General features: G+C 43.3%; 1 protein-coding gene across 4 annotated transcripts in view; it reads right to left on the bottom strand.

Annotated features, from left to right (window-relative positions):
* Positions 1 to 614: 614 nt before the first annotated feature.
* The window catches only part of LOC110196228 (cytochrome P450 4F3-like), a 33,427-nt gene continuing 9,580 nt past the window's right edge, over positions 615 to 24,461 (bottom strand). For 2 of the 4 annotated variants that reach the window (XM_020969375.2, XM_020969373.1), the window contains exons 3-14: positions 14,258 to 14,402; positions 9,577 to 9,630; positions 8,950 to 9,077; positions 8,736 to 8,810; positions 8,025 to 8,146; positions 3,350 to 3,620; positions 3,126 to 3,192; positions 2,711 to 2,840; positions 1,655 to 1,788; positions 1,447 to 1,511; positions 1,138 to 1,220; positions 615 to 937 (exon numbers count right to left, since the gene is read on the bottom strand). In XM_020969375.2, coding sequence (XP_020825034.1) covers positions 727 to 937; positions 1,138 to 1,220; positions 1,447 to 1,511; positions 1,655 to 1,788; positions 2,711 to 2,840; positions 3,126 to 3,192; positions 3,350 to 3,620; positions 8,025 to 8,146; positions 8,736 to 8,810; positions 8,950 to 9,077; positions 9,577 to 9,630; positions 14,258 to 14,402 — 1,485 coding nt within the window. In that variant the 3' untranslated portion in view covers positions 615 to 726. Of the gene's footprint in view, positions 938 to 1,137; positions 1,221 to 1,446; positions 1,512 to 1,654; positions 1,789 to 2,710; positions 2,841 to 3,125; positions 3,193 to 3,349; positions 3,621 to 8,024; positions 8,147 to 8,735; positions 8,811 to 8,949; positions 9,143 to 9,576; positions 9,631 to 14,257; positions 14,403 to 24,461 lie in introns of all 4 variants that reach the window. The other 2 variants (XM_020969374.1, XM_020969378.2) reach the window with 2 other exon arrangements.

The following is a 24,461-nucleotide window of genomic DNA, read 5'->3' as shown; positions in this document are numbered from 1 at the left end:
TCTCAGGGATGTCATGTTGGAGTCAGAGTATACATAGGATTTAAAAATAGGAGCAGTTGTTCCCCAGAGGCTGGTCTGGTCTGCAGTTGCCCATTATTTTGTAGTCCTGTGTAAGATGCTGCTGTCAGGTATTGTGGAATACATTGGCTCTGGGGTACATGGAAGTAGGTTTGCATGTGGATTATTGGTGGCAGTGAGAACACTAAGATGTAAGGCACAGAATCAGAGTGAGGTTGAGAGAAGTAGCTATGTGTAAGGGAGGGGTACAGTGGAAAGGAGTCAGAGGACATCCATTCTAATCCTGCTTCTGGTGCTTAATTGTGTGTGACTTGACCAAGTCTCTTCATCTCCCTAATCCTCAGTTTAGCTTGGGAAGTTCATTTTAGCTCTACACCTGTTATCCTATGACCTCTTCCTCTGACTGGATGGGAATCTGGGAAATGGGATGTTAAATGACCCCAGGGACCTGGTAGAGGCTGAGCTGTAAGTACCTTCCAGCCCTCTCTTTTTTCCTTCCAGAGCCTGGGGCTAGAAACACAGAACCCTGGCTTCTCTCTCTTGGCCCTAGTCCTCTAGTTCTCTAGGCAAAGAGACACAAAGTGAAAGCCAATATATTCCATGTTGAAATGTTTTTATTTAGAAGAATTACAATCAAGGTAAGGGTGGGTGGATGGGCAGGTAGAAAGCAGGCATTCATGTTCCAAAGCAGAAGGATACATCCAGCCATCATTCCTGAGGGGCTTCTGAGAGGTGTGCCTCAGGGCTGGAAGGACCCAAAAGTGGCTCCACCTTCAGGCACAGACCACTTTCTGCTCTGAGAATAATTTCTGGCTTTCTTCGCACTGGGTCTTTATCAGGGAGGACTCGGAACCTCAGTAAGGTGAGGGCTAGCACAACCTTCATCTCAGACATGGCGAAGTTTTGGCCAATGCAGTTCCTGCTCAAGGAAGGAGGGGCTGACAATTCCCAGACCTTGACCCCAGGCTGTTTCTAGGGTCCTCCCATACTGAGATGGGCCTCCCACTCCTTTGATGGGGACATGGGAACAGGGCCTTTGCTGGGCACAGCTCCCCACACTGATCTGGAGGAGGTATAAACATCACCTGGGGAAATCAAGTGGGGAAAGTATGGACTTACCTGGGTCCAGCTGAGAAGGGTATAAAGGCCAGGGGTGAAATCTTTTGGGACTTGCTGATGTCAAAGCGATATGGGTCAAAAACCTGGGGTGTTGACAGGGTCTTTTTCACCCTAGGCATACACTCACCCTCTTGTCCGATTCTCTTCAGTATAGCTAGCCATCTCCAGGGGTAATCAAAGCTGCCCTCTCCTGCCTTCAGGCCTCCCATGGCTTGGCTTAGAGTGGAGCCCCACTCCCATACCCATCAATGTCCCAGTTCTCCAGCACTGACTAGTCCAGGGATGCTTCTGTGGAGAGTTGACAGATACCTCAGGGTTGGGCCACACAGCAGGGTTATAGTGAGTTCCAAAGATGCTGACCAGGCAAATGTTTCCTGTTGGCCAGAATAGGAGAGAGCCTAATGTAGCTTGTAAACTCTACCAATCGATAAGTTGTACTAACCTCCCAAATGGGCCCTAACCATAAGACTTCTTAACCCCTTCCCCTTGCCCTGGTGTGAGCCCCTGGCAAGCGAACCTTTAGGAATGATTCGCCCATCAGGCAGCTGGATGTCCTTGGTGCAGCAGCGGGAGATCATGGCAACTGGCGGGTGCAGCCGGAGGCTTCCTTTGATGCACATGGTCAGAAAGGGCATCTGGGACAGATCATCCCTGGAGACAGGAACCCTGTGAGCTCCAGCATAGTGGAGATGGGGAGAAGCTCCTCCATCCCAAGGCAGGGCAGAGGGCACAATGTTAACATCTAAAACCTGGAAAATCAGAGGTTGAGGGACAGGCAAAGTCTATGGGATCCTGATACTCAGTGACCATGAACCCCTAGATGTCAAAAATTCTGTGAAAGGGTGGCAAAAAGTCTAAGTGTTGACCTTGATAGCCAGAAGTCAGAGGGCTCTTACATTCAAACTTTGGAGGATCCTAATGGGACCATGGCTGAAGAAGAGAAAATTGGGGGAGGGGAGGATGGGACTCAAAGAGAGGTCTTGGATGTAGAAGTAGCCCAGGGTTTGAGGTCTAAGTGGCATCTCAGGAAAGTTAACCAGAGACCTAATAGCTACGTGACTGGGGCTGTAGCTAGATGGAGTAACAGGTTGGCCTCTGTATCTCCTCCTAGGGACTCCCCCCAGGAACGGAGTGTGGTACAAATGAGATCATGGGTGCAAAGCAGTTTGTAAACCTTCAAATGCTCTAAAATGTTGATTGCTGCTGTTAGCATGAGCCTGCAGTCATGGGCCTGGCTTCATTCCCTGAACCTTATACTATAGTCTTGCTGAATTCAAGCAATGTTTATAGAACAATACAAGGGTATGCTGGGAAATATTGAACAGCTAGGCTGGGAGGGAGGGAAATATATGGACACATACTCTTTTAAGTTTATTCTGCATCAGGAACCCTTTCTCCCTCATCTTCTTAAGTCTAGACAGCCAACAAAACAAGAAATTGAGCCCTGATTTGTGATTTCTGACACTGGAAATTTAATAATGAGCTCTTCCAAAGCAGTCATAGCTAGTTCCAGCACACTCATGGTTCCCCCTCCCCACTCAGGGTTCCCTTCTTTCTGTCAGCCCACACTGACCATTCAATCTCCTCGGGTTGCCGACCTCTCAGGAGCTCTTGTATCTCCTGGCGACAGTGGTCCTGGTGCTCCTGATGCTGGGCCAGGTTGTAAAGGACCCAGGAGATGCCACTTGCAGTTGTATCATGGCCTAGGGAGTGGGAAAGAGAAGAAGGAAGAACATTCCAGAGAAGCCATAGGAGACAAGACCAGAGCTCATCACCTGTCAGGGAAAAGAATATCCCCATCTCTCCAGCATTAGACTCTGCTTTAGGTCTTGAACCTATGGCATGCGATTGGTGAAACACCTTCCAAGTTAACCTTCACTCAAGCAAGGATCAGTGCGACCGATAGCAACGGCAAGAGGTAAATGGAAAACCCCGACTCTTTCCCAAGGACCCTCTGCCCTGCCCCTTCTGTCCCATTTGAAGCTCACCTCCAAACATGAAAGTGTCAGCTTCTGCCTGGATGTCCTTGTCTGACAGAGCCTTTCCATCTTCATCCTAGAACAGGCCCCTGTTGATGAGTTCTTGCTCCCTTCCCTTCCAATGAGAGATTCTACTTAGATGTTCTAAGCAGAAACCTCTACCCCTTTTACCTAGAACACGCACTGCTGGCATCTGTCTTCTCCCATTCCCCCCCTCCAAGCTTGATACTCACTTTGGCCAGCAGGAGAACATCTATGAAGTCAATGGTCTTGCTTTTGGCCTTGTCCCTGAGGAAGGCCTCAGACCCCTGCTGGGCAAGGATACACCTTTGGTCCTGTATGACAGCATTTGAGAAATCGTGCACCAGACGGCAGGCACGGGAGAAATGCCTTCCCTGGCTGGTGAGATAGTACAGGGCATCCCAGTATAGAAGTGGCTGATTGTAACGCTTTACCACAAGAGAACTCAACTCCATGATAGCTGAAATGTAGGCACTTGGTTTCCTGATCAAAGCATGGGGTCCAAGGTCAGAGGTCAAGTTCAGCAGGGAGAGAAACCTGACCCCTCAGACTCTACATAGCCCAGAACAATTTCTATAATTTCCTTCTGAACAAGTTCACAACGGCCCCCCACCACACCCGGCTGGTGGGTAGAGAAAGGAAAAGGGCTTCCCCATGGTCTGGTTGATATTTGTGCCTAGAGAGAAAAGAGAAGAGTCTGGCTTCCAGGGCCAGGAGCCAAGTGGAGTGGCTGACAACTTGTGTTAACACACCAGGATGAAAGTGTCACTGAGCAGTCTTAAGCATCACCCTGGACTGCATTCAATACATAAAAGCTGGAAGAAACAGCGGTTGGGAGCTGAAGGCTAACACAATAACCCCGCCTGGGCAGAACCTGATAGTGCTGGAGAGAACAGGAGACAAGTGGGAGTTCAGCCAGGTGGACCAACACAACCATGGGAAATGGTTAGCCCTTTGTGGATCCCTTTGTGGGTATGTTCTTCCAAGAGGGACAACAATGTACCTGACCAGGCTGACGAGCTGCCTGAGGTCTCAGTCATGTCCTCAAAAGGCTTCTATAGTCTGTATCCCAAATCAGCTTCTGAATACATTCCTTTCTCCTAGGGTATCTCTATGTGAGATGTTAGGAGACCTTTCCAACTGGAAGTCATAGAATGAGAAGACTGGGATTCAAATCCCACCTCTGACATTTCCTGACTATGTGACCTTGGGGAAGTCATTTAATCTCCCCCCTTCAGCTTCCTCATATATAAAAAGGTTTTACAGTTTCATGTACAATTATCTTTTTTTTTCTCTGTTCTACCATGTTATGGAAATGCTTGTTTTATTTCTTAAGATTGGGCAGGGGGATAAAAGTAGGTTGGACTACATGACATCTGAGGTCCCTTCTTGCTCTTCCTCTATGATCAGGATTTATATTCCTCCTTGAAAAATCTATGCAATCAATGCCAAAAAATGGAAAAAGGACAAAGAAACAGATATTGACATGAACTGTCACTATTTTCTACAGAAGGCTTATTAATGCAAAATAGTCACTACTGGGAATAGGCCAAATGACCCTAGAAGCTCCTTCAGCCAGCAAAATCCTTGCCAAATGGAGAGGTAGGGCAGTCAGGGATAAAGCCAATTTTGAATATGGATAGTAGAAGATGATGACCAGTGTTAACATTTCATGTGAGGAAAAAAAGTGGTAGAGGAAAAAAATTGAGTTTACAGGAACCTTGGAAGGAAGTCCTTTTAAACCAGATTATCTTGAGAGAACTGAAAGAAGAAACTGGAAATGTGATGACATTAAAAACACAATAGGTATCTCAAGATTTATATAGCATAATTTTCTCTATCAGTGACAGAAGCACTACATCTAGATGCCACATTTAAACCTCACAATTTTTGGCAAGTTGCACAAAGGAGTAAAAATGATGGTAAAGAAAACAAAGATAGGAAAGGCAATTGGTCCTTGTGAAGAGGAAGCAGCACAATTTTTAGGTTTTAAAGGAGTTGAGACATTTTCCTGTCATGTCTAACTCTTCATGACCCTATTAGGAGTTAGCATAGCAGAGATACTGGAGTGGTTTGCCATTTCCTTCTCCAGCTCACTTTACTGATGAGGAGACTCAGGCAAACAGGGTTAAATGATTTGCCCAGGGTCACACAGCTAGTAAGCCTCTGAGGCCACATTTCAACTTAGGTCTTCCTGACTCCAGCCCTGACCACCTAGATGTCCCATTAAAAGATTGATGACTATTAAAAGAAATTTAACTGAGTAGAGCAAAGTGCAGCCTTATGGTTTCTCCTTCAACAAACTATTTTTCACGCATTTGTTAAGGCCATATAATAATCTTTGGATAACTCCTCTACAGAAACAAAGAAAACTTGATGACCTTCTCATTACCAATAGAAAATGAGGCATAAGCTAAGGAATCACATGCTCACCAAAGGTGTCTGCAATTGCCTTGGAGGATATCTAGTAAAGTCTAAAATGGAAAGAGGATTTCCTAAAGAAAGGGAAGTCCTTCAGATGCCACTGTTTGGGGATGACATTGTGCTAACTGCATCAAGCCCTGGTGCATTCTGGTGTCTCCAATATAAGGTGTATAATCAATTAGAATGTTTGCCCAAACAATTCACACAGGAAAAATCAAATGGATGAAAATTACCTATTGTCCAGAATATGATATTCATTTGGATGGATAATCCACAGAGCTTCATAGATAGCAGAAGCAAAATGACCTAGGCTCAGGGTAAAATAGGGGAGAGTAGTTTGGATTGCATTACGGAAATTACACAATGATTTTAATTATCCCAAACTTCTACCAGAAACCAAATATCATTTCACAATATTCTTTCAATGATATTATATGATTGTGAAAGATCAAATACCACACTCTCTAAGGAATCAAGATGATTAATTTCCCAAAAGGCAATGGAGGGATACATGGTGATCATAAATAGGCTGCAGAATGTATTATCAATGACAAATTCTGTACCCACAGTGACAGAAAAGATTCCTTACCAGGAAAGTATGTGGGCTATTCAGTCAGTAAGCAAAAGATAAGAGAAGGACCTCTTGTGTGTTTCATTGATACCCATGTCATGTCTAGAGATCTAGAGCAGAGATTATCAACCTTATTTGTGTCATGGACCCCTCTGGCAGTATGATGAAGACTCTGGACCCTTTCTCAGGTAATGTGTGTTGCCAATTCAACAGGATTTTGGAGAATGCCCATATCACTAACGATAGAGCCCCCACACGTTAAGCCATCCGCAGGATATTTTCTCCCAGAAGCAGGCCCTGCCTTCTCCCACATGGATGCCTTTTTCATAGGTGGTCTGGATCTGCTTCTGAAAGAAAATAGCCTTAAATGGCCTGACGTGTGGGTGGGACCAGCCTCCATCTTAGATCATCGTGTGTCAAAGTCCATTATGCCTACATTCATAATTGAAGGAAATGCTAAATTTCAGTTAAAGTTTAGGAAAATAAAATCTATTTTTCCCATCCAAATTCACATATCCCTTGAAATCTAGCCATAGGCATCTTAGGCTTATCCTTGGAGGAATGGGGGATAATAGTCTGTGGACCCCAGGTTAAAAACCTCACATCTAGCCCCTCTTCCAACCTGCTAAATGGACACCCTATGGAAGAGATGTAGGAGGATGCAAACAAGAAAGTAGAGCTGCCCAGGATAAGAAGACATGGATGAGTTACAATGTGCACCATGCTACAGAGACCCATGTTGAGTTCGTAGATCCATAAAGGGAAGAGAGACAACGACAGAAGGTAGAAGAGGCATGTTTGCCGATGACATTGTTAAGAAAAACAGAGTGAATCAAAGGGTCTCTCTTGGTTCCACTTATACAAATGACCACTGCTGACCCCAGCCAGAGCAATTAAATGCAACATCTTCCCAGCCAGGGGATGGCCTGAATCTAGATAGGTGAACTCCCTTATTTGTAACTGCCTAGAGCCTATCTGACTCTCTAGGGAGCAAAGCCGGGGCAATCTACATAGGGAGATCACTATAATCAGGCCTGGTGATGTCTTTATTAGGGTGGAGCCAGTGCTATTAAAATATTTCCCTACAAGCTTATTCCATTTCACAAAGTCTCCTCCAGGCTTTCACTCTTCTGCTGCCTTTGGACAAATGACCTTATTTTCATTATAGATACAGATATAGATATAGATATAAATGTAGAAGTAGATATAGATATGGATATACATATAGATATAAACATAGATATGGATATAGATATCAATAATATGGAGATGATAAAGATATAAATATAGATGACATAGATATAGATACACATGCACATATATGTATGGGTATATATATTTATATATAAGTATTATACATGTGTGTATATATATATATATATATATATTTTTTTTTTTTTTCCCTTAACATGTTGTTGAAGCTCCCCAGGTTCCCCCAGGACTCATACCCAGGCCCTTCTCCAAGCAGCTCCCAGAGTTCTCAGAGGGGCATCATAGATACTGCAACACAGATTTAGAACTAGAAGGGATCTCAGAGATCATGTAGCCCAACTCTCTCATAACATAGATGAGAAAAATGAGTCCCAGAGAAGTTAAACCACTTGCCTCAGGTCACACCAGCAGTAAATAAGAGGACTGAGGTTAGACCCATGTCAACTGACTCCACTTCCCATGGCCCTACCCTGCCTGTCATTCCCAGGCAGTCATGTATGTGGCCCCCAGTTTCCACATTAGCTTGAAGTTGCTCTTGCTTCCCAATCCTTCCAGATTCTGTCCTCAACACTGCACATCCCCTCTGCCCTGGAGTCCTCCCTTCCCACATTCCCCCAGGCTTCCAGTTCCTCAACTGTAGGTCCTGAGTGCCCAAAGCTAAGGGCTAGGCTGAGACTCACTCCTGGCAGTTGCTGTTGTGGCTGAAGATGCATTTCTGCAGGCTATCCAGGGTCATGAGACTGATGTGTTCAAACATGTCCAGGTAATTGCTGCCCTCAGCACACAGGCGCCTCCATTTTGCCTGAGAGAAGAGTGATGGAGGGAGGGAGGGGGAGAGGAGGAATGAGGGAAAGGGAGGGAGAGAGAAAGAGAGGGAGAGAAAGAGAGAGAGGGAGGGAGAGAGAGACAGAGACAGAGAGACACAGACAGACACAGAGAGAGAAAGAGACACACAGACAGAGACAGACACAGACCAAGAGAGACACAGAGAGGGAGAGAGAATACAGAGAGAGAGAGAGAGAGAGAGAGAGAGAGAGGGGAGAGAAAGTTAGTTGGCGCTCACCTTCTCCAGGCCCTGACCCATTGATTTCTGTCTCTTCAGGTACCCAGAAAGAGCAAGGGAGAGGTCTATGTTTGATATAGGGAGAAAAGCAGGGCTATGAGCCACATTGAGAATTTGCCATTGGGATGGAAAGATCTATTGTGGGAAGTCAGGAACTGAGAGCTAGTTCTTGCTCTGCCATTGAAACACTGTGTGACCTTAGAAAAGTGACAGCACCTTTCTAGATCAGATCTTCCTTCCTCATCTGTAAAATGGGGATAATCAGTACTGCCCTCCATACCTCCCAAGATATAAGGAGGAGATGAGGTTATGTGGACTGGAAACTGACCTGCAAGATCCTGGAAGAGGCTCCTGGGTGATGGTGATCATGGTCTCTGCCCCACAGCCCTAAACTTATTGCACTCTAACCAAGAAAACATAGATGGTACTAAGGTCCCCATTATGCCTCCTGAGGCCCAGACTGGTCTGGAAGGGAATTCACTTTGTGCAGGCTCAGCTCTGGATGGATTCCCTCTCACCCTGACTGGCTCCTCGAGGCTTACATGCATGATATCTGCACTCTGGTTGAAGATCTTCACATGAGGTTTAAGGACATCAAAGTGAAAAGCTGGGGTCAGCATGCGCCGGTGCCGGCTCCATTTGTCTCCTTTACTCAGCAAAAGCCCATCCCCTTGAAGAAAGATGGTGGTAGGGATCATTCTCCAAATCTTGGGCCTCAGGCCAGCCTCCCAGGCCCTAGAACCAGATGTGGCCCTCAGCTTAGTCTTCCATTACCTTTCCCAACTCTTAGCCCCTAGCCCAATCCCAAGGCCCCAAACACTAGGTCCTTAGCCATACCCCCAACCCCAATTCCTTAGCCTTCAATCCATAGAACCTCTGCTCCCAATCCTAGGCTTCCACTTCTAGGGAGTCTTGAGTCCCTAAGCTTCCCAAATACCAATATTCCAGCCCCATTACCCAAGCCCCACCAAGCAAGGACTCCATCCTAGTCCTCCGTGGCTTCAAATAGTCCAGAACCTAGCTCCTAGACTCCCAAGTACTGCCTTCATCCAATCCCCAATCCCCCAGGTCACAAATATCCTTTCCTTAGTCCTCCTGACCAACACATCCCACCCTCCACCCCCTGGCCAATGCCTTCTCCCCAGGTCCTATTCCTACACATCACTCACCCAGCCAAGGTTTCAGGAAGCCATAGAACAATTTGTCCTTGGGTGCAATAATAGCTGTAAGAGAGAGAGATAGGTCCTTCAGAGTCCTGACATGACTATAATTGGGGATAAGGGGAAAAACAAGGAGTGTATAACAGCCAGAAGAGGTCAAAGGAGGAGAGGTTATCCAAAGGCTGGGGTCCCAAGCTCTAAGTAGGGAGAAAAGTAACTGGGGCTTCACTTCCTGTATCATCTCCCCAGCTCCCCTCTCAGCCCAGCATGGACAAGACAAGAAGAGAAGGACAGCAGAGAACGGAGTGGGTAAGGAGGTAAGGCTAGGCAGAGGGCAGGAGAAAGAGAGTGGAGATCATATTATGGCCACACACGCCTAGCTATGCTGAGTAGATACAACCTAAGGAAGGCCCCAGAGTTGATGCAAAGAACTCTGGATATGGTCCAGACTTGACCCAACATTACCAACACAGCCCCAACATGGTATTATGCACCACCCACCCCAACACATGTACTATACACCTTCTTGACATGAACCAAGACAAATAATGGCTGTGATGTTTTGAGAGGGAGATATTCCTCCCACAAATATGACCCAGAAATGACCTAGACATTCCCCAAGACATACCCCTATAGATAGCCCCAGACATGTATGTGGACTTAGTCACAATGCACATGTGGACTTGGACATGACTTGGGTACTTTCTGCTCCCCACTTTTAAACCTTTGATTTCATTGATGTAGAGAATTTCCATTGTGGGAACTCTAAAAATCACCGTGTATCTTCTACTCATCTGAAGCTTATGCTCTTAGAGTTTTCTGAGGCACTGGGAGGTTAAGTACTTTGCCTATGATTGTGCAGTTAGTATATGTCAGAGACAGTATATGAACCCAGCTATTTCTGACTTTAACGGTAGTGCTCTATTCATTATGCCAGGCTGCTCTCATGCCATAGATATGGTCCTTGGGATATGCCACACATAGGACTAATCTCCCTTGCCCACCCAGTCCCAGTGCCAGGGTTTTAGAGATAATATTTGTGGATATGTCGTCCAGAATTCTACACAGCCCCAGTAGAGTATAAGTGCCTCTTCCTTCCCCCCAACTCATGGCACATAAGATATGATCTTTCTAGACATAGCATTAAGATAAGGACCAGATGCCTTCATATAAACATGGTCCAGACATATTCTAGTCATGACTGGATGCAATTCTGGAAAAATATTCTGGAAACAAGTTTAACTATATCCCTTGTCACAGCCCAGACATGGCTTTGCATGTAACATACATGAGGTCTCAGGGATAGCCCAGACATGCCCCCAAACCTGGCAACACTTTTGCTTATATATGAGTCCAAAGCATGGCCTCCAAACATGGTACCCCAAAGCCCAGCTATAGTCCTAGACAGCCTGAGATGGCCTCAGACAGCATCAACACAGCTCACACGTGGCTCTGAACATCCTGAGACATGGCCCCAAACATACCACCAATATATCTCAGACACAGCTCAGATATATCCTGTGTGTGGCCTGAGGAAGCCCCAAACGTGGCACCAACACAGCTTAGACATTGTCTAGGACAGTCTGAAACATGGCCCCAAATACAACAGCAACACAGCTCAGACACAGCCCAGATGTGGCCCGACGCAGCCAGAGACCTGGACCCAGAGAAGTCACACAAATGGAGACCAGACAGCCCCCAGTGCCTACAATGCAGTCCAGTCATAGCAGCTGGCTAAAGGAGGGAGATCCGTGGGAGCCCAGATAAACAGGAGACAAAGTTGCTTTAACCAAGATTCTCTTCCCCTGCTGTTTCTGGAGCCTGACTTGAAATGTTCCTGCTCCTTCCTTCCTTCTCTCCCCGTCCTAGAGCAGGCAGGCAGCACAGAGCCTGCAGAAACCAAGCCTTTCAGTGGCAAGGGAACACAGAGGAGAAGGGAGGGGGGAAGTCTACCTGCGGCCAGGAGGACTGGCTTGAAGTAACTGGGGTGGAAGATGCGTATCACGGGGCACCAGGCCCCTACCCACCAACAGCACACATCCCTGAGGCTGCAGACCAGAGACTGAGTGTAAAGCAAACCCTCTTTGGAATTATGTATCTGGGGGAAGAATGGAGAGGCAGGAGTTCACACCTGAGGAGGCAGGAGGAACATGGAGCCAGGTGGGCAGAGGGGCTGACTGGAGTCTGGAGTCACTTTCTTAGCTTTGTCTGACATCTCCATCCCTCTCAAGCCGGTTTACTCCCCTGGAAAAGAGAACCCAGAGTATGCCCTCCCATGAAGCTATGAGTTACTCCATCTGCGGAGTGAGTGAATGTACAGACCCTGAAAAAAACTAAGCACATTGGGGAGGAAATGCTGGGTATCTGGAACTTTCCTTCTGTCTGACACCTTTTCTTTGCTTCAGCCATGACCCAAACAAGTTCATGAGATCATGGGACCCTAGAACGGGAAGGGGTTTCAGATTTGTTTAGTCCTTTTTCAGTCATGTCTGACTTTGTTATGGTTTTCTTGTTGAAGACACTGGAGTGCCTTAACATTTCCTGCTCTAGCTCATTTTACAGATGAGGAAACTGAGGCAAACATGGTGACACAGCTAGTAAGTGTCTGAGGCTAGATTTAAACTTAGATTTGACTCCAGGCCCAGTGCTCTAATCGTTGTGAACCCTAGCTACCCACTTCAGAATTAGAACCTCATGATTTTCCAGAGAAGGAAACGGAGGCCCAGAGAGGTTGTGCAACTTGCCCAAGGTCACCTAGGGAAAGGGATTTTAGGCCAGGCCCCCTGACTTCAGAGTCAGTAATCTTTCCACTCTAATTCACTAACTCCCTCCAGTGCCAGGTTAACTAACAGTCACACCAGATAGGCCCATGCCTAAGAGCCCCTAAATTTGCCAGCTTAAAATCTGAGAGTAAACTGGTGCCCATATATCCTCTTCTCTAGGCTGAACTACAGATACAGGCTAGACTTGTGATTTCATGAGTATAGGGGGCTCCTTGTGACAAAATTTCCTCTACTCATGTAGCTTGGCACCTTCTAGTCTTAAAAAATGAATTACATCACTACTGAGAGTTAAGAGACATATAGCTAGAATGGACCTGAAGTGGGACTCGAACCCAGGACTTCCTGAATCCCTGTCCACTCTGCTACACTGTTTCTCCCATCTACAGGGGATCAGTGTCAAGCCATTTGTTTACGTATCAGTGCTGCCCTTGTCTTCTCTATCTGTGATTCTTCTCCCACAACTGGGCAACCATGGCCTTCTCGCCCTGACTCAGCACTGAATGAACCTCTGGAAGGACGCATTCCACAGAATATACAACCCTGTCAAATAAGTGCTATGATCATTCCCATTTTATAGATGATGAAGCTTTCACTTCAGGAGAATCCTCATTGTCAGGAAGTTTTTTCCTGACATGGAGCCTGAGTTTACACGTTCGTAACTTCTACCCATTTGTCTTCTAGGACTAAGAAGAAAAGTCTGGTCCCCCTTATGTGTGACAGCCCTTCCTATACATGAAGAAAAGAATTGTAAGTTTTCTTTTCTTCTTCTCTTCTCTTCCCTAGTTCTTTTGAACAATCACATCATCACAGGAGCTCCAGACCCTTTGTCATTTTGGTTCTGCTTCACCTCATCAATGCTCTTCCTCAAATATGGCACTCTGACCTGAACACAATACTCAAAAGTGGTGCAATCAAAGCAGAGTCCTTGGTCACCAGAGTCCAATCAAGCAGAACTATTTTTTTTCCCTAGTCTTGGACCTCATGCCTCTTTCAATATGCCTCCAATCTCATTAACTTTCTTAGTTATCATATCACAAGACTGATTTTTTTTTCAGATTAGCTTTTATATAGCCACACTTCCCCATCTTGCACTTGTGAAAATAAGTACTTGTTCCCAAATAAAATTTAATCCTCATTAAAATTCATCTTATTCAGTTCAGCCTAACATTCTGGTCTGCCAAGATCTTTTTGAATCCCAACGGTGATCTTCCTGGTGAGCTAGCTGTCTGCCTCTGTTCACACATTTAGCTAAACTCCTCCATCCAGGATTCAACTGTCCCCATCCAACCTTGCTTTCCCCTGCCAACAGGCATTCCTGCACATTGTCACACATACGATAAACCCATTCCTTCCTGACTTCCGCTTTCCTTTCTTTAGGCTCCACCCCAGAAGCTGCCTATTTGAGGCCTTACTTGATCATCCTAATTAAATGGGATTTGTTCAACCTCCGTTTTTCGTAGAGTACTTTTTCTTTCTCCGCCCCCTCCATCACATGTATCATGCTTCCATGTCTAAGCATGGCATCACCTCACTCTTCCACTTCCCTTATATCTCGGTAGACAAGGTCTTTATTCTCCTTGAAAGAAGCGCCTTATCATTGCTATTTACATGAGAAGCACAGGACAGAACCTCATACATCCATAATAATTTTTATTAGATTATATTAAATCAAATATAAGGTAGACAGGACAGTTACCATCTCTCTTTTACAGATCAGTAAAATGAAGTCTAGAGAGGTAATGAGATTTGCCCAATATCAGACATGATCAGAGTAGAAGCTGAGACTGGAATGGATTCTGACTCACCATCTGTGTTCTTTCCCCCAGATTCTCACTCTGTCCTTGGGCCCCCTACCAAACCTAGGTCTCCCTTTCCAAATTAGGCCCACAGAAAACCAAGTGCCATACCTGAAGCCTTAAGCAAGGGGGAGATGACCTGGGGATGGTTGAGTCTTATCGTGGGAGTGAATGGCCCCATCCACCAGATGTGGACATCACTGAATAGACGGCTCAGCTCCTGAAGATAGCAAATACCCTCTTCAGTATCTGGAGCCTGGGGACAACAAGCAGGGGTTAGAAACCTAGACATAAGGGAGCTGGAGAAACTTCGCAGAGTGTTTTCTGCCAGCTACCTCTTGGACACCCCAGTTCAGAGGTGGGGCTTGCTGAAATGGCATTCTCCTTTGCTACTTCCCTGATGCTTTCTGACTTCCCCTCTCTCACCCCTTGTCTCTAACTTCTATTGCTTTTCCCTTCACCTTCACTCTGCTCCCTTCCCCTTTTTTCTCCCTCTCTCTTGTTCCCTCTGGGCAACAAGGTAGAGCAGTGGATGGAACACCAGGCCTGGAGTCAGGAAGGCTCTTCTTCCTGAGTTCAAATCTGGCCTCAGACACTTTTGAGCTGTGTGACCCCGGGCAAGGCATTTAACCCTGCTTGCCTCAGTTAGGGATAGAAATAGCAAACCGTGATGGTATTTTTGCCAAGAAAATCCCAAATAGGGTCACGAAGAGTTGGAGAAGACTGAACAACAACAACATTTTAGTCTAGAGATCAGTGTGGATTTATACAATGAGAGTATTGGCTTGAATCTGCTGGGAAAACACATTGCTCCTCCCCGATGTGCTGTACTTCAATGGACTCTAATGAATGGGGGTGTAATGGAGTCTATCATGAAATTTTTCTCTCGTCTTCTTCATTTTGAAGTCCTTCCATTTTTTAGAGCAACACATTTTCCTCCCCAGTAATCTGGATAACAGAGAAGTGTTCCTCAAGTCCCTTTAACTGATTTCCTAAGAAGAAGCCCAGCCTATACCTTGAGCACAGATAACAACTGCTCTAGGAAGATCCGTGGAAATTCACTTAGTTCTCCATGCTTTATGAAAGTAAGAATCTCCCTCCTTTGTCACTCTTGCTAATATCTCTTATGAATCTAAAGTCCAGGGCTAGGGTGTGGGCAATAAAGAGGAAGACTGAGGTCCTCTCTCTCAGCAAAAGGGGCCCAACAGACCCTTATGCTAACATACTCCTTCATATTTCCTCCCTCGATGCCTAGACTCTTCTTCTACTGGGCTTCATTTCCTCAAACCACAGTAGTACATGGACTGGAAATCACCATTGTATTCTTTTTCTCTTGACTCCAGGGATGCTTCTCCATTTTTAATACCACTGCCATACCAAATACTTTCTCAACATAAATCTCACTACTTCCAAACATTAGAAATTCTTTCTATTCCACTATCACTAACATTTTTTTTTTTTGCAAAATAATGGCCTTTGGGAGCAAAGTAGGCACTGCTCCTTTGAGCCTCCATCTACCTCTTCCTTTCCCCCCATTCACCACACAGACACAGACACACACACACACACACACACACACACACACACACACATAACTGATATTAGGTGCAAGGTATAGGAGGGCAGATTTGACCTCGTGTATAGAAAAATGTAGAACTGTCTAAAAGTGGAATGAGCTATCCCAAACAGTTGTGAGATCTCTAATCACTGGAAGTCTTCAAGCAAAGGCTTTTGCCAGGAATTTTGTGTAGGATTCAAGTTCATGTAGGGCTGCACCTGTTCAATGACTAATTTATTTTCTAGCTCTGATATCTTGTGAACTCTGACCATCAGACATCAGAGATATATTTGACTTTGCTCGTGTCTGTTATTTTACAACTTGTATATTCCCCTATTTTAAAGGCAATAAAACTTGGGAACATTCTGACATCAAGAGAGAAGGGGATGGGCATGATGGTAGGTGCAGCTGGTATTCACCTTTCAAAGACTCTAGTGGAGATAAATCAGGTTATAGAGTTGATGGTGCTGGTTAAATGGGACAAGTTGTCTTGTGCCTAGGAAAACGAGGTGACAGCCCAGAGTCATGCAGTTATTCTAGGGGCTGACACCAGAAGGAAGATCTCCTCCAGGGGATAGGGAAAGTAGCCCTTCCTGAGAAAGTTTAGTATTGACAGACTTGGCCACAGAGCTTTACAAGGGGCAGAACATGGGGTGGGGCAGCATTTCTATTAAGCCACAAGATAAGGCATCAAGGACTTATAGAAGCATATGAGGCATCTGGCCCCATGCCACCTGGTCTAACCTGGGACAGTTGAGACATTGGGTTCCTCAAAGGGACTTAGCTTCATAACCAAGGGAGGAGACTCTTTGGCCCTGCCCAAGACTCCCTTTTAAACCCACATCAAGGTCCTTCTCTTAGGTTGGGCCAAGTTCATCAGTGGTATACAGAAGAACTTCCCAAGATTTCCAGTACCAGGAGAGCTCTTGAGATAGAGGAAGAAAGCGTCCTATCACATCTTTGGCTTTCAGACATGCCTAGAAGTTGATTGGGCTAAGTCTTGAGTGATTGCCTTTTAAAAAACAAACGTAATGATGCTTAAAAAACATTGTAGTTATTTCCCAATAGCATCCTCTTTCCCCCAACACAACAGAAACTTACCTTGTTGGTAATTGCTTTTTTTTTTCAGAGATAAGATGCAAGACACATTGGTAGAGTCTTATCACACAGATTCACCCGTGCCACCACTGGCCATGAGAGAGGTGTCAAATACAGTGCCAACACACAAGAAATTCAGGGAGGAAGGGCAAGAATGATATACTGCTCAATGTTCTTCACTAGTTTCTCAAACTCCACAGTAAAACCCTTTGTGAAGGCAGGAAGCACATTACCAAATCTCTAAACAGGCTCTAGAGTTGTGGTTGATCTAATAATGATCTATCAGTAGCAGCTGCTGTACTTCTTCCTCCATAAACATCCCAGATACATATTCACTCACATAGCTATTGGCTCTCTCTTATATGAAACTGTACTATCTCCTCATCACTTGCTTCTTCATACTCATAAATGTCTTATGAAGGTGCTGGAACAATGAAGCCACAAAACCCCCGACCAATCCAAGTATCTATTAATACTCCAAACATGCCACATAGGACATAGATAACAAAGAGGAAAGGGTCTCAGAGCAAAATGTCTTTTTTAAATTAATTAATTTTTAGTTTTCAACAATTACTTCCATAAGCTTTTGAATTTTAAATTTTCTCTACCTTCCTCCCCGCATCCCTCCCAAACATGGAGTGCAATCTCATATATGCTGTACACATACATTCCTATTAAACATGTTTTCACATTAGTCATGTTGTAAAGAAGAATTAGAACCAATAGGAAGAACCACAAGAAAGAAAAAACAAAACAAAACAAGAAAAAAAAGAGTAAATAATATATTTTGATCTGCATTCAAACTCCAAAGTACTTTCTCTGGGTGTGGATAGCATTTTCCATCATGAGACTTTCAAAGCAAAATGACTTGGTGCTGCCACTATTGATGCATACTTCTCAAGCTTAACCAGTCTTTCTCCCTCCTCACCCTCACCACAGTATTTTCTGCCTCTCAACAAATACTCTATCTCTCCTGCCCTCTTTCTGTATTGAGGCATCTCACCAATACAGAATGCATAAACTTGACTTCATCACTCTGTGGTTTCCAGGTCCCATTCAGCTCTCTAACATTCCTGTGTATATGCTTGTACAATCTCCCTGTCCCATCATTTGCTATTCCCATAGAGATGAAAGCTACAGAGGGATCTTTCCCTCTTAACTGCAGATGGAAGCTCCCTGCCCTACTGCATTTCCAGTTTTTGGCCTTGAGAAGACTCTGGCATTACTATCTGTTCCCATGGCCTGGACAACAAATTGATTAGCCTCATAAAATCATAGAACATAGAGTGCTTGAGCTGGAAGGCCCCCTTAAACATGTAGAAATTGGAGGAGAGACTCTTAGAACTTTCAGAATATAAAACAGTAGAATATAAAATGGGGGAGGAGGAACCTTAGAGCATAGAATGTTTGAATTGAAAGGGTCCTTTGAATAAAGAAATTGAGAGTTGGAAGGATTCTTAAAATATTATAAAAGATGAGAACCATCTTAAAATACATATTGTCAGAAGCATAAGGATACTTATGATAGCAAACGTCAGGACTAGAAGGAAGCTTAGAAATAGAATGTGAGAGCTGGGAAGGATCTTAGGATATAGAACACTGAAACATTAAAGGACCTTAGGATAAAGAAGTTATGAGCCTACAAGCAACCTTAGGACATAGAATGTCACAGTGATTAAGGACTTTGGAACATAGAATGTCAGATTTGGGAGAGCACACAAATCATTTATGTCATATTTCCCACAGTTGGTGTTTCCACAGCTGATGATTGTGGAAATCTCCCTGGTAGGGGGAACAGCCTTCCTTTAAAAGATATGGGTATCAGACTCCTGGACTTCCAGGAGCCAGGGTGGATGCAGTAAACAGTAAATATCTGTAATTCTCCCACATTTGCCTGCAAACAATCATTAAATAGTGCCCCAAAACAAATCCTGAAATGGTGGAACTAGAAAAAAAGACTAGGTGAAAAAAATCTTTTATCCTAAGAAACTTGGAAAATCACCAAGAAAGGTCTTTTCACTCAAGCAAAAGGGGAATGCAGTCCAGGATAAGAGGAGTCCCAGTAAGCCAGTAGCAAGCCCCACCTCAGCAAACCAGTGGGAGATCCCGAGCCCCAGTACAGTGGAGCAGGCAAACACCAACACCAAGACCCCCATGTACCTTAGCATATGCAGGGAAACTGGAAGACTCCATCTCCAAGAACTGTTATTTGCTTCAGCATAGACCTGGACAAACAGGTAGCCACCAGTGGCCAGACAGCCATGTACTTCAATGTAGCCCTGGGGAAATGCAGAAACTCCCCACAACTGTCAGCACATGCCAGACACCAGCACTAGGACCCTGGTTCAGCATGAGGTAAGCTAACAGACCCTTATGGCCTCCAGTAGTGTCAGCCACCCTTCACCCCCTTCCCCAGCACAGCTTCAGACACTAGGGTCACCCATGAGCCTCAGGGCAACATCAGTGTAGTATCAGGTAAACAGCCAGGGCCTGCAGCCCCTAGTATAAGAATCTTGAGTCAGTGCACCTTCAACTTTGAGAGCAGAACTCAAATTTAAAAGAAAGGAAAAAGGACAAAAAAGGATAAGCAAAAAACCCCACAACAACAACAAAAAGAATTGGACCATAGAAAGTTATTATGGTGACAAGAAGATCAAGTCACAAATTCAGAAGAGAAAAACAACGTCAAAACACCTATGGACAAAACACCAAATTAAAATGGGAAGTCATCTCAAGCCCAGAAAGAATTCATGGAAGAGTCAAGAAAGAACTTTAAAATTATATAAGAGAAGTAGAAGAAAACTTGGGAAAAGAGAGTAAAGCAAAAGAATTTTGAAAAAGGAGTCAACAGCTTGGTGAAAGAAAACAGCTGTTTAAAATGTGGAATTGGCCAAATGGAAAAGCAAGTACAAAAGCTAACTGAGGAAAATAACTCCTCAAAAGTGAGAATTAGGCAAGTGGGAGTTAATGACTATATAAGGCCTCAAGAATAAATCAAACAAATCAAAAGAGTGAAAAAAAATAGAAGAAAATGTAAAATACCTCAGTGGAAAAACAACTGATCTGGAAAATAGATCTGAGAGAGACCATGTCAGAATCATTGGATTACATGTAAGCCATAATTAAAAGGAGGACCTAGACAGCATCTTTCAAAAAATTATCAAGGAACTGCCCTGATATCCTAGAATCAGAAGGCAAAATAGGAATTGAAGGAATCTACTGATTCCCAAGAGATCGCAAAATAAAAACTCCAAGGAACAATATAGCCAGAAAGAAACAATTCAAGTATTGGGGACCCACAATCAGGATTACACAGGACTTGGCAGCTGCAACATTAAAGGATCAGAAGTCATGGAACATGATATTCTAGAAAGCAAAGGAGCTAGGACAACAACCAAGAATCACCTATCTGGCAAAATTAAGCATAATTCTTAAAGGGAAAAATGGTCATTCAATGAAATAGAAGGATTTCAAGCTTTCATAAGGAGAAGACCAGGACTGAACAAAAAAATTGATCACAAATATCAAGACCCAGGAGGAGCCTAAAAAGGTAAAAAAGGAGAAGAAAACACAAGGGATTAAATGGAGCTGAACTGTTTATATCCCTTTGTGGGAAGATGATACTCATAATTCTGAAAATTTATACTGCTAATAATATAGCTAAAAGGAATATATATAGACAGAGGGAGGATATATGATGAATTAGAGGGAATGATATAAAAAATAACCAAGGGATAAGAAAGGGGAGTACCCTGGGTGGAGAAGGAAGGGAAAGGTAGAATGGGGTAAATTATTTTGTATGAAGACGTGCAAAAAACAGTGGAGGGAAAGATGTGAGGGTGGGCAATGGACATGGCTTGAACCTTACTCTCATCAGTATAGGCTCAAAAAAGGAATGATATACACAATCAGTTGAATTTAGAAATCTATCTTATCCAACAGTGAAATAGGAGGGGAGGTAATTAAGTGAAGAGGGATTATATTAAATTAAAAAGCTTTTGCACAAACAAAACCAATGGAAGCAAGCTTAGAAGGAAAGCAGAAAGCTAGGAAACAATCTTTACAGCAAGTGTCTCTGATAAAGACCTCATTTCTCAAATATATAGAGAACTGAATTTATAAGAATACAGGCCCCACATAAATCATCAGCATTTCTATATATCACTTACAAAGCCCAAAAGCAAGAGATAGAAAGAGAAATTCTATTTAAAGTAACTATAGACAATATAAAATATTTGGGAGTCTATCCACCAAGACAAACCTAGGAACTATATGAACACAATTATAAAGTACTTTTCACACAAATAAAGTCAGATCCAAATAATGGGAAATGTATCAGTTGCTCATTGGTATGCCAAATTAATATAAGAAAAATGACAATTCTACCTAAATTAATTTAATTATTAGGTTCCATACCAACCAAACTCCCAAAAAATCATTTTATAGAGCTGGAAAAAATAACAAAATTCATATGGAAAACAAAAGGTCCACAATATCAAGGGAATTAATGAAAAGAAATGCAAGGGAAGGTGACCTAGCCATATCAGATCTAAAACTATACTATAAAGCAGCAATCATCAAAACTACTCGATACTGGCTAAGAAATAGAGTAGCTGATCAGCGGAATAGGTTAGGTACACAAGACACAGTAGCAATGACTATAGGAATCTACTATTTGATAAACCCAAAGACTCTACCTTCTGGGATGAGAACTCACTACTTCGCAAAAACTGCTGGGAAAACCTGAATTAAGTATGGTAGAAACTAGGCATAGATGAGCATCTTACATCATATGCCAAGATAAGGTCAAAATGGGTACATGATTTAGATATAAGGTGGTACTGTAAGCAAATTAGGAGAGCAAAGAATAGTTTACATATCTGATCTGTGGATAACAGAAGAATTTATGACCAAACAAGACATCAAGAACATCATAAAATGGAAAATGGATAATTTTGATTACATTAAAGTGAAAAGGTATTGCATAAACAAAGCCAATGCAACCAAGATTAGAAGGGAAGCAGAAAGATGGAAACTATTTTATAGCCAGTGTCTCTGATAAAGGCCTCATTTCTAAAATATATAGAGAACAGTCAATTTTATTAGAATACAAGTCATTCCCCAATAGATAAATAGCAAAAGGATATGAATAAGCAGTTTTGAGATGAAGAAATTAAAGCTATCTATAGTCATATGTAGAGATCTCTAAATCACTATTGATTAGAGAAATGCAAATTGAAACAACTATGAGGTACCATCACATACCCATAAGATTGGCTCATATGACATGTAAAAAGAAAATGATAAATGCTAGAGAAGATGTGGGAAAACTAGAACAGTAATGCTTTGTTGGTGGAGTTGTAGGCTGATTCAACCATTCTGGAGAGCAATTTGAAACTATACCCAAAGGGCTATAAAACTGTGCATACTCTTTGACCTAGCAATACCTTTTCTAGCTCTGCATCCCAAAGAGATCATAAAAAAGGGGAAAGGACTTACACGTGCAAACACGTTAATAGAAGCCCTTTTTGTGATGACAAAATATTGGAAATTGAGGAGATGCCCATCAATTAGGGAATGGCTAAACAAATTGTGATATATGAATGTAATGGAATACTATTGCATAATAAGAAATAATGAACAGGCAGATTTCAGAAAAACCTGGAAAGACCTGTATGAACTGATTCAAAGTGAAATCGGCAGATACAGGAAAACATTGGACACAGTATCAGTAACATTGTGTGATGATCAACTATGAATGACTGTTCTCAGCAACACAATGATCCAAGCAAGTACAAAGGACTCAAGAGGGAAAATGCTATCTGCATCCAGTTAAAGAACTGATGGACTCTGAATGCAGATCGCAGCATACTTTTTTCACTTACTTCATTCTTTTTCCTGTTTTTTTCCTTATCATCTGTTTCTTCTTTCACAACTGTGACTTATATGCAAATGTTTTACGTGATACTATATATATAAAACCTATATCACACTGTCTAACATTTTAGGAGGGGGAGGGGAGTCAAGGAGGGAGGAAGAAAAAATTTGGAACTCAAAATCTTATAAAAATGAAAGCTAAAAGTTTCTTGACATGTAATTGGGGGGAAAAAAAACAAAATACCTTTTAAAAATAAATAAATAAAGATGGCAGAGTAAAAGCAGTGACTTGCTGGAGCTCTCCCCCAAACTCCTCCAAATACCTGTAAAAAATGTCTCTAAAGAAATTGTAGAGCAGCAGAACCCACAAAAACACAGACTGAAACACATTTCCAGCCCCAGACAACTGGGATAGTTGATTGGAAAGGTCTGTTGTGCTGGACTGGGAGAGGAGCACAGTTCAGCTTGGGCCACATAGGCAAAGACCAGGACTCAGCCAACCTGGAGTAGGCCTTAGGGGACTGAATCAAGGGGAGCTATGGTGGTTTCCAGACTTCTCAACCAAGAAACACCAAAGACAACTTAGAAAGTCGGTAGGAAAGGTCTGTCTGACCTCAGTGAGAGATGAGCTTGGTCCAGCCCCAGTCCCAGCACAGCCCCAAGGTGGCAGCTGCTTCTGGAGCTCTCAGCCCACAAATAGAGGGGGATTGAATGCCTGATCAGAGGGGGATTGCAGAGATCTCTTCGCTCATTCTGACGCAGGATTCTCTTCCTTTACCTGTGCTTGGATCTGAGTTGTAGTCCTGGGGCAAAAAGGAGCACTGGCATGGTGAAGCTTGTGGCAGTGGTGAAGAGAAAATCTTCCTCACTCCAAGGCAGAAAAGAGTGTTTGTGGTCACTCATAAACCAGAGCACAGGCAAGGAAAGGAGTAAACACCTCACCCTTGGTCATACAACCTTGGAAGAACTGAAAATGTACAGGTCCCTAGAAGTATCTCTGAAAACAGCTGCTCAAAACCCCTGAAGGTTGGGACCATACATTCTCCACACTGGAAGCAGACCCCTACCTTAACAAAGCATTTAATAGTCAAGTAATTGGCTGGGAACATGAGCAAACAGCACAAAAAATCAGACCACAGAATCTTACTTTGGTGACAAAGAAGATCAAAACAAACACCCAGAAGAAGACAACAAAGTCAAAGCTCCTATATCCAAAGCCTCCAAGAAAAATATGAATTGATCTTAGGCCATGGAAGAGCTCAAAAAGGATTTTGGGACATAAGTAAGAGAAGTAGAGGAAGAACTGGGGAGAGAAATGACAGTGGTGTAAGAAAATCATGAATGATAAGTCAACAGTTTGCTAAAAAGATACTGAAGAAAATAACACCTTAAAAAATAGACTAACCCAAATGGCAAAAGAAGTCCAAAAAGCCAATGAGGAGAAGAATACTTTAAGAAGCAGAATTGGGCAAATGGAAGCAAATGACTTTATGAGAAATCAAGACATTATAAAATAAGACCAAAAGAATGAAAAAAAAATAGAAGGCAACGTGAAATATCTCAATGGAAAAACAACTAGTCTAGAAAATAGATCCAGGAGAGATAATTTAAAAATTATTGGACTACCTGAAAGCCATGATCAAAAAAAGAGGCTAGACATCACTTTTCAAACTGCCCTGATATTGTAGAACCAGGGGGTAAAACAGAAATTGAAAGAATCCACAGATCAGCTCCTGAAAGAGATCCCCAAAAGGAAATCCTTAGGAATATTGTAACCAAATT

This window comes from Phascolarctos cinereus, unplaced genomic scaffold, assembly GCF_003287225.1.
Source record: "Phascolarctos cinereus isolate Bilbo 61053 unplaced genomic scaffold, phaCin_HiC Scaffold_4;HRSCAF=312, whole genome shotgun sequence".
Classification (NCBI taxonomy): Eukaryota; Metazoa; Chordata; class Mammalia; order Diprotodontia; family Phascolarctidae; genus Phascolarctos; species Phascolarctos cinereus.
Note: the sequence above shows the minus strand (reverse complement) of the source record. Positions and strands in the feature narration are given on the sequence as shown.